Source organism: Salmo salar, chromosome ssa23 (genome assembly GCF_905237065.1).
Source record: "Salmo salar chromosome ssa23, Ssal_v3.1, whole genome shotgun sequence".
Lineage (NCBI taxonomy): Eukaryota > Metazoa > Chordata > Actinopteri > Salmoniformes > Salmonidae > Salmo > Salmo salar.
The window spans coordinates 32918778-32929340 of NC_059464.1; the positions used below are offsets into that span (position 1 = coordinate 32918778).

The window sequence follows — 10563 nt, forward strand, 5'->3', positions numbered from 1 at the left end:
AAGGACAGTTCCCAAGAGTGACGTCACGGTAGTGAGGACGGGATGGACCAATGCTTCTCGGCTGTCGGAACACTCTACGTCAACGTTACATGGCACCATTGGCGAAAATCTGATATCAACTTTGAAGGGGACAATTACATTACATTTTCTCAAGAGCAATTCCTGAGGGGGACACCAAAAGTAGTGCTGTAAAACATAGCCTACATTGTAATATGGTAAATGTATATTGAGGAACCAAAGAAATAAGGTGTTTGCCGTACTCCTAACTACCGGTACCCAAAACTATACAACTAATCACAACAGCAATACCATTGCCTTTAACAAATCTTAGTTCAGTCACCAGTTTAAGTTGAGAGTGGGGGTATCCATGGCATTTTCCAATTATGTTCCTATTTTACAAGTCAAAAAAATTGAGAACCTTTCATAATGTTGCCAAACAAAGACTCAACAAACTTACCTGAGACTCCCTGTCTCTGCCAGTCTGTCCCTGCATATCTGTCCCCAACTCTGCTGTCTGTGTGCCATCTGTTCCCTGCTCTGCCTAATGACATCATTGTGAAACATTTCCATTAGAATTTCATTTCTTTCTTATGAACATTTTATCAACTAGTCTTTGAGATATTAGGCTACTAGGGTTCTTACTATGCGTTTTGGTGTATTGAAAAATACTCTGATGTCCGTCTTTTATTTTTTTGCCATTTTTCTACCTGGCTGGCTGGCTGGCTACACACACAGTGTGTAGGTTATTTACAGTAGGAGATGGGCTTCTATCATCTATCATTCTATTTGGGCTTCGATCTAAAAGGTAGCTAGCAAATGTGAAACGGATTAAAATGACAAGAGTTGACAGCTGTATGAGTTCACCATTTACACAACATATGCTGCAACCTTTTGTAATTTTAATAGTTTGTTTCATATTGGCTGGCTTCCAACAATAGCTGAATTTGCAAAGCAAGCGAGCACCAATTCAGTTTCAGTGGTGTTTGCTATCATCTTTGCTACCCGGGTTAAATAAAGGTGAAATAAAATAAATAAATAAAAGTTCACTTGCGACAATTTAGCTTTTGCAACGAGACCATTAAATATATTTAAGACAATGGTAGAAGAGAGTGTAGTTCTGTTCAGTTTGGATTTCAGTTTATCGCTAACCTCATCACAGGGACTTTGAAGCACTAATTTACATCATCTGCATGCTGATTCCATCTTTGACGACGCCACATAAATGGAATAGGTACTAGCTAGCTTAATAGTTAATATTTGCGTGCTAGCTCTGCATATTCAGCTAGTGTGTGTGCGCGATTGACTGGATTAACCTCACGTCAGTTACGTGCATTGAGTGCCTTTCAGACAATAGACACGACCTCTGTTACCTAGCAAGCTAAGGAACTGGCAGTGGATCAAACCATTGTGAGGCAAAGGGTGGGGGGGTTGCAATCTTTTTAAACTTAAAAACGTGCTATTAAGTGTCTATAATCAGCACAATTGCTTTCATTGCGTATTATTAATATTATTTAAATTACATAGTTATGTTTCAGTGATATATTGGGGGGGGACAAATCATATTTTTCCCAGGATGGGGGGGTCGTGTCCCCCCCGTCCCCCCCGGGATTTCCGCCCCTGCATGGCACCTGAAAATCTCAAATGTAGACTACATCTAATCTCAGTTAACTGGACTTAAAATAGGATTATAAAAGGTCTTCAAGTCCACTACATGCAAGTAGACTTACCCTAGTGCGTATTTTGTGTAAAAAAAGGAAGGAATACATTAAAGTAGAGAAGTAACCTATTGAATATCTTACATGCCATCTTTACCTTGACAGAATTATATTCTGTGCCTAGAATTAGCCTCTCCTTGTTCAAATCCAAGCTTTTAGAAACATATATTACAGGGCATACTTTGAGAAAATTGGAATGCATTTGTTTTGTCCTTAAAGGGGCAATCAGCTGTTGCTATATACTGTACATTTTTTCACTTCAAAATTAATCATATGCACCCATTTATTCTTGAAGAACAGTTTAGTTCAACTGTCTCACCTCATCAGAACCCAAAATATAAGCTTGTTTTACTCCAATATCTGTAAAGAAACACTATATAGCCTTAAAACATCATTAAAACGATACATTTTGATATCATGGCTGTTCAGTCCTTGCATCCATAGATAGCTCTGTCTATGAATTTGAGTGGTTACATTTCTCAAGCCCCATCACTCAGCTTTTAAACGAAACAGGGACAACACTTTGTTATCGTTTATACTGCCGATTGCTTCTTTAATGAAGTGTTTTCTATAGTAAAAACACATTGGGAAAGGCCTACAGTGAATCAAGAAGATCTAAACCAATTAAACCTGTCAATACTGAGAGTGGATTGAAAAGTCAATGCATGAACAGAAAATTATGAAATTAACTCAAATTTAAAGAAACTGTGTACAATCCAATCAAGCTAACTGACGTTTCTAAATGGAGCTATACCACCCTCTGGTGGGGATCTAGAAACTAAGATCAGACAAGTCTGTCCAAAATCAGTTTTTCCATTGTAAAGTGGAGCCAGCATGTGCGATCTGCGGCTATTGAGTCATCAGGTCATTTCAGACATCCTCCATGCGTCACTATAGGCTCTATGTGTGTCACACTCATCCTTAATGACATCCGAAAAATTACACACATTTACTTTTATTGCAAATTGCTAAAACTACAAAAGGAGACAAACATCCAATTTGAATTAACGCAAATAAACCATGACAAAAAAAAAAATCCCTTCATCCAAAACTGCCCACCACAAAACTAATATCAATTACCATACAAAAAGTATTCTGAAAACATTGCTATAATCTTTTCCAGTTAATTTTGTCTCATTGGACACCAGTACACTTCTGCAACCTCCTCATTTCCAAGTGACTTCACTTGAAAAACTCTTAATTTACTCCAAATGCCATAAAAGGCATGTCAACTGTTTCTTCCATTTAACAAACCAAATTAACTACAGATGGAACCAGTTAAGGCAGTTGACATAATGACTGTTCACACCAAGCCTCAAAGGCTTATATTCGCCACCAAAACTGTACCAGACTGTACACACATGCAGATGTACCACAGAGAGTAATGGTATATGGACTGAATCTTGTGTTTTATCTGTTACATCAGATAGACATCCCACGACTACACTGCGATGGGCACTGATTGGACCAGTTGTTGCACCACCTGGGATCCACATCAAGTGGGAATGGGTGTGGAGGTCATCTCATAGTTTCTCACTGAAAATAAGGTGAGGGAGGAGACTGTTAGAACAGTGTGACCATCCAGAAACAACAAGGTAAGTCATTGTACTGTATGCATGCAGATCTAGCAAGTGTTTAAATTTGACACAATGTTATATATTAATGGTAATGCACAAGACTGTAGGTCATGCATGTTCCCTGACATAACTCAGTACATCAAGGTATTAGATCTTCTCACAGGTGTGTTACCTGTCAAGGTGAGAAAGGACATCGTGAAGCTGAGCCAGCAAGGCACGGTGCTCATGAGGATTGCTCTCCAGAGTACCACTCAGGCGACTCAGGTAAGAGTCCAGGGTACCAAGAGAGGGGGTCTCACCTGTGCCTGGAGAGAAAGTGTAGTGAAACTAACGATTCAATTTCTATATGGACAGGATTGGGGGTTGATGGAAGAAATACAAAAATACTGTAGTTTAAAATATTTGGAAAACATTAGAACCAAATCTGTATGTTTCAAAATGTCTTGCTAAGGACAAGTCATCAATGTTGATTTTGGCCTATTCATCAACAAACACTTTATGTTTTTACATTTACAAACTACTTTCAAGGTAAGGAAACGTCAACATAAGTAAAAGCAGCCAAATCATACAGGGAGACTGTGCTATCAGGGTCCGAGATGGATGAGAGGGCCCAGTGACATGGTTCTGACCTGGCAGGGCCACAGTGGACAGGCTGCTGACGAGGGTGTGTTTGATGGCCAGCAGGTGCCTGTGCAGAGCCTGCGTCCGGAGCTCATCCTGCCCCAGTTCAGCTTCCAGTCTCTCTTTAGCGCTGTACATGTCTGAAATGTGCTTCTGCAACACTGCATTCTGCTCCTCAAACTCCACATTTGCTTTGCGTAAACGGCGCAGCTCCGCTTCCCGGGCTGGGAGCAAAGAAACAACCATTAGTAAGGAAATAGGTACATTCTTCACTGAAACAGTATTTGTCCCAGAGACGCTCCTCTGTTTGTCTCATACCCTTGTTCTGGTCCAGGAATTCCTCTGTAAATATTGGAACATCAAATCTGTTGGACAGATGATCTGAACCCTAGAGGACATAATTCAAAACAAAATCTATTCGTTAACACATGGCACGAAATCAGAAGTCAGCCTACTCAAAATCTCTATTCAGAAACACAACACATTATGTAAGGCTAACTGTACCTTCAGAGCAGCTGATCCAGAACTGTTAGCATTGATAATAACAGATGGAGACTCTTCTGAAAAAGAACATTATTTAAATGCTCAAAGAAGAAAAATGAACAAAAGACATAAAAACTGAAAGGAACAGTTTTAACCACCCTGTCAAACTAACGAAATAGAAGGTAGACGTGTAACATATCTCATCTAATAAGTTAGATGCGTCACAACTCTGACCTCTCTTGACCTTCTTGTCCTGGATCTTGGCACTGGTGATCTGATAGGCCTCACTCTGTTGGTATTCTCTCAGCTCCCGGGCATACTGCAGCTTCTCTCGCTCTGCCTCATCCAGGAAACGCTGTCAGGTCAGCACACAAGCAAACTTCAGTCCACTCCAGACACACACAGAAGAGATCTCAATACACTGGTAGATTGCATTCCCAGGCTTCTCCTCAACATGATGGCCTGTAGTTGTGAAGGCCTACCTGGGCTTATCAAACAGATCTGACTAGCCTATAAATATTCATATAAATATAACTACGCATAAAATGATGCATAATGCTACTGAATGCACTGCCACTAAATACAAAGCTGGGGCAAAAAAGTGTGTAATTGTTCCTACATTCTACAACTACATTTCTCTATCCGACCCATAAGCCTATGGTACCTGTTTGTCATGAGGTGCTAAGCGGCTCCACTCTGCGCCCAGCCTCTTGGTGATTTCTGGAAAGGGCAGGTCGGGGTGCTTGGCACGGATCTGCTCCCGCCGTTCATTCAGGAAACGCACATATCCTGTCACTGGTGCCTTGGGACCATTGGGCAACACCTTCTTTCTCTTCTTACCCTTGGGCCAACCTCTCTTCTTCACAGGCTGTATGGAAAGAGAACAGACATGAGATCCAGGATGAAATTATAAAATGCTAGCAATGTGAAAGTGTGTATCAAGAATCAGGAAACATAGCAAGACATCATCATAATGTTTATGGTCTTCTCCAATTTAAAGTTGCTGGTTGAAAACACAATCTACACAGGACCTTCTAATCAGCAGGTTTTGCATTGGTGGAGTTTTGGCTTGCCTAGTTACATCGCCATGCGGTATAAGTTAATACAGACCAATAAGTAAGAGAGTTCCAAACCGCTCGTTTTTAAGATTACATATCGGAAAAGTCTAAGTGGGATCCTTGGTATGTCCAACTCTGACATCACCCCATTGAAGTTGAAATGTAAAATGGTTAAGGTTTATGGTTGGCATGTCCCAAGGAGCCCGGATTGCACTAACCATTACATATCCCTCCCCACTCAGACCACTCCAGACAGTCCTAGCTAAATTTTTGCTTGGGAAATAGTTTTGGTGAAAAGCTATTTATGTTTCTTTTTGACCAATTTAATGGGAAATTATTACAGTAAGAGACTTAAATTGTTACACAGAAAGTATTTGATATTAGGATAAAAATGGTTGCATTGGGCCTTTAAGCTAGATCAGTTCATAGAATGGTAACAACACATAGGAAACAATGAGAACCATACAGTGGGTAGTCTGTGTATACACAGAGTAGAGACAGTACTGTTATTCATGTCAGTATGGGACCATTTCCCCTTCTCTTGCCTCTTCTTGTACTGCATCAGAGGACTGCGTGCCTCTTGGTGGAGGTCCATCATTTTGCTCCTGCTTCACACCTCCCATGATATCGTTATCCCAGTGATTGATCTGCAAGTGGGATATATTACATATGATTCGAAAACAGGTCTAGGGAGGTATTAGTACTTTATACTCACTCATTGAGTTTGTCAGAGGAATATGGTTATATGAAGGACGGGACTATATCAGATCTGTAGTTTGTTATTCTAAATATAACCTAGCTCTTGATCACGACTCTCAGTTCCATTACATTACACATTAGAGTCATTGGACGAAGGCGTCTTCTGTATGGGGGAGTTTTGTTAAGAGCGCCGGTGCTCGGGTTGAACATTAACACGCATCACTTGAGTTACGTTTTTGGAAGCATAAAGACCTTATCTTTCATATCAGCGAGAAATAATTTTCAATAAACAAAAGGTTAAATTGATAAACATCTTTATAGGGTTAGGGTTCCCAGACAGCAATATTTCCATGCTAAAGCTCCTGTTTACGGAAAAAAAGACAGAAGACAGAGTGGACTACCTGCGCTAACTAGCTATCTGCGTCTTCGAACACCGGTGTAACGGAAGATAGATGCCACAAAAATGTTGTCACTGAAATTACAGCCGGCTGCTACTGTGTTAAAACCGGTTAAACAGTGTACAGTAAGTGGGTGTTTTGCATTTGTGAAATTATTTTGATTTGATATGAAAGTATGGGGATTTATGTTTCTAGAACCGTACCGCAATTTGAGATTCGATTCACGTTTAAAGTAATTGGCTGTTTTGGCTTCCACAGCCAATTTGCCTTTACACAGAATATAAATGTAAGCTAGCTAGCTACAAGAGTGGTGTTAACTCCTGTCGGATAAAAGGCATGCAAAAGCGAAAACTATCTTCTTTTTACAGCTATTGACGCATGGTGATCGGCTTCTGATAAAGTAGCTAGTCCTCGCTCTGACTACGGACGTCAAACGTTCAGCCTGTTGCACAGACCCTATGGACACTAGCCTAGAGCGCCAAGTTAAATTGTACTTAGGAGCATTTTTAAGCTCTCTCCACGGTTACAGTAGAAATAAAAATCTCAACAATTTCACTAAATCTATTTCTTAAAAAGGTGCACTATGTAGGAATCGCTCAGTCATTTATGGTTGCTAAACTTCGAGTTCGCCTAATTTCAGTTTATGTGACAAAACAAGCAAGTATAGTGTAGAGAATCATTGTACCATTTAAACCGCCGTGAAATATATTTTCCATAACCAAAAATATTGTATTTTCAGCTGTTTGAAGCTGGTGTATAAAACCAAAAGTAAAAGACACAAAACCAAAAATTATGAACGGAATCATAGAGAGAGCACATAACAGATCTGCTGCTTCTTAGACTTGCTTTCAATGAGAATGAGCTCTATAACTCACATTTCTATGTGAATTTGGTCAGGTCGCTTTGTCGTTTCCTGGTTGCTGAAATTCTACACTGTTCGCTCAATTTCTATTTATGTGAGAAAACAATTACTGAATATTATAGGAAATCATTGTACAATTTAAATCGCTGTGAAATAAATATTCAATAACAAAAAAGCTGGTGGTCCAAAACAGTTGTTTGAAGCTGGTGGACCGAAAGTAACTTTTGGTTTTGGTCCACCAGTTTCAAACAGATGTAAAAAACGTTGTTTTTTTCGTTATTGAAAAGATATTTCACAGCGATTTAAAACTGAAATTGCGCGAACAGAGTAGAATTTGTGCAACCAGGAAGTGACAGCAGTTTCCACTAGATAAGACAGCCACAAAGTCAGAAAAGCTTTCGCATTTTGACTACAGATGCCACTCCTGTGGGAGAAAACAATAGGCAAATATCACAAAACTGTTGGGTAAGTAATGCAATGAAACACTATCATTCCATTAGCGCCAGATATTATGGTCATTTTCTGAAAGTACAATGCAAAAAATTAACAAAAATCCTATGTAGCACCTTTTAAAACATATCCATATATTTGGTTTAATACAAGTGTTTTTGTGGTATGCGCCAGTACGTAATGGGACTGAACGCAGCTGTAACGTTACTTTTTAGATCACAGTTCTAGAAGAAGAAAAAAAAATCGGGCGCTCCTCCTATAAACGTCTCCAGCCAGACATGAATTCGTGGATTTGAGGGTTTAGCTATCATTCAAATGAAAGCCAACCCCTGTCGCCATTTACATTTTAGTTATTTAGCAGACGCTCATATCCAGAGCGATTTATAGTAGGGAGTACATACATTTTCGTACTTTTGGAAACCGATGTGAGGGTGGTGATTAGTTGAAATGATCATAAGACAAGTGTTATTTTTCCGTATTAGCCATCTACCGAAATAATTTCCTCACAGATATAAATTGATAAATGGCGACGACAGGTTGTCATCTATTGAATGATATAAGCAGTATACCCACGTTCATTGAGGTCTGTCTGTTAAGAGCGCAAACGGTACATGTCACCAAGGTTATATCAATGTGAGCGATTTAATTTGCGCGCGCTATTGATTAGTAACAAACCTAATCAATTCCAGTTGAGTAACCACTTGGTAAATATTGGTGCGTGTACAGTTTATACGGTACTCATTTAGCGAAATACAAGTAACGTAAATCTGAACACAAGTGTGTAGTAGGGAGTAACTTATGTATTGGTTAACAATATCACAATTTATTTCAGCATATCGATTATGAATTTGTACACTTAAAACCGGTGTTTTGACGACTCAGCCATAAATAGAAAAATACATGACAACAACAGGAAGCGGCAACAGTATCATGTAATGTATGTTTTACGAATATTAATGATACTTTTAAAATTATTTAACATAATTTTACTTAAAATCAGGTCAAAACTACTGAACTACTGAACGAGCCTACTTAAACGATGATTTATTGATTTTGATTATACAAGTTTAATCGTGAAGATATGTTTGGCCAGGCTACTCTGATAACGTTGGCTACTGTAGAGCGAGCTAAATAAATAGCTAGCTAATTTTGGCTAGCAAACATCGATGGAACGGACAATGGGAAACGGTCAGTACACTCCCTGAACAGGAGGTAAACATGCGTCAGAGATGTGATGAAATATGCCAACAAGAACATTTATCTAACAATAATATTCATTTTAATACCTTTTTAATGTAATTATTTAGCAAACCTAGATAATACTTTATTACTCACCCCTTATCATGGGCTCTCAACCTAACGCCAGAGAGGGAAGATGAAGCGAGACATCCCACTCCCTAATTTTTTCTGTTCTAATGGAAGTCGATTAACGAAGTAGAACAGACCCAGCCGCTATCGCATTTATGTACTGTCTATGGGAGAGCCACCCCCTTAAGTAGACCGGAACTGACCATATTTTCCAATAGTAAACGGCCTGAATTAATCTTTATTTATCGACCATCTTTGATCTGACTTCAGGAAGAGCGTATTCTCATTGCCGATTGGCTGACACAATAACACCCACATGATTGGTTAGTTAATTCTGAGCTATATACACAGAGGCATGGGCTGCGTTCAGTACGTTTGTACGTTCTGTAACGTTAAATTGAACGGTTCTGTACTGAACAGCCAGTTGAAAACGGGGAGGTTGTGGTTTGGTGAACGCTGTCAGCATGGCCAATTCCTGACAGATAGAACAATGAAACAGATATTTCACCGGATGTCTAAATGTGAAGCATCCGCTTGGCTTATCCACTCGACTACCAAATATGGTAGTGAGAGGAAGCCCACAGCTGGCAGTGGGCGAAGATGGAACGAGATTGATTTTGGCAGACATTCCGCAAATTGTCATCAACATTTGATGTCAATTACAGTTCTGTTCCCAAAACTAGAATATGTTATGAACAGAGTGGACTACGTTTTGTGGACTTTACCTTTTGCAAACGTTTTTAAAAGTTGTGTTGTTTGAGTGCAAAGGAAAATTGAGTTATTGCACATGCGCACTTCATAAAGTAGGCGTTCCCTAATGGAAATATGCAGATGTATGCTAGAATGCGCCAATTGGATCTCACTAGCTCGCGCTTGGCTCTGCCCACCTCCTTGCTTGTTCTGCCCACTATGACTCAAATATTCCCATTGGAAGCGACAGGCTGTGGTCTATCTTGGTTAAGTTATACAAATATTTGGCTTCCCTTTAAAATAGGTCACTCATTGCTTTAAGCCACACCTCTATGGAGCGAGATACCTGCCAAAAGGTTGAATGTACGTGTCGTTAGGATCGTAATAATATCCATATGTAAAATGCTAGGATTGTAAGAAAAGCCATGTGTGAAACATGAAACGTAAAGGTGACGTTTCATCTGTGAACATACAAACACCATGTTACGATTACAGACTAAATCAAATCTTATTTGTCACATGCGCCAAATACAACCTTACCTTGAAATGCTTACTTACAAGCCCTTAACCAACAATGCAGTTCAAGAAAGAGTTAAAAAAAATATTTACTAAATAAAATAAAAAGTAAAACAATAAAATAACAATGCTATATACATGGGGTACCAGTACCGAGTCAATGTGCCGGGGGTACAGGTTAGTCGA

At 39.4% G+C, this 10563-nt stretch overlaps 1 protein-coding gene across 4 annotated transcripts; it reads right to left on the reverse strand.

Annotated features, from left to right (window-relative positions):
- Positions 1-2654: 2654 nt before the first annotated feature.
- On the reverse strand, positions 2655-9455 carry LOC106584440 (SWI/SNF-related matrix-associated actin-dependent regulator of chromatin subfamily E member 1-related). 4 transcript variants are annotated; one of them, XM_014169783.2, is made up of 9 exons: positions 9199-9455; positions 6000-6101; positions 5061-5264; positions 4631-4751; positions 4418-4470; positions 4232-4301; positions 3922-4137; positions 3465-3597; positions 2655-3251 (listed from the first exon to the last, which is right to left on the reverse strand). In XM_014169783.2, exons 2-9 carry the CDS (start codon positions 6075-6077, stop codon positions 3239-3241), a joined length of 888 nt encoding a protein of 295 aa, XP_014025258.1. In that variant the 5' UTR covers positions 6078-6101; positions 9199-9455; the 3' UTR covers positions 2655-3238. The 4 variants fall into 4 exon arrangements, with proteins under 4 accessions (XP_014025258.1, XP_014025256.1, XP_014025254.1 ...); XM_014169781.2 differs by having other exon boundaries at positions 5921-6101; XM_014169779.2 differs by having other exon boundaries at positions 4418-4473; positions 5921-6101.
- Between the last annotated feature and the right edge of the window lie 1108 nt (positions 9456-10563).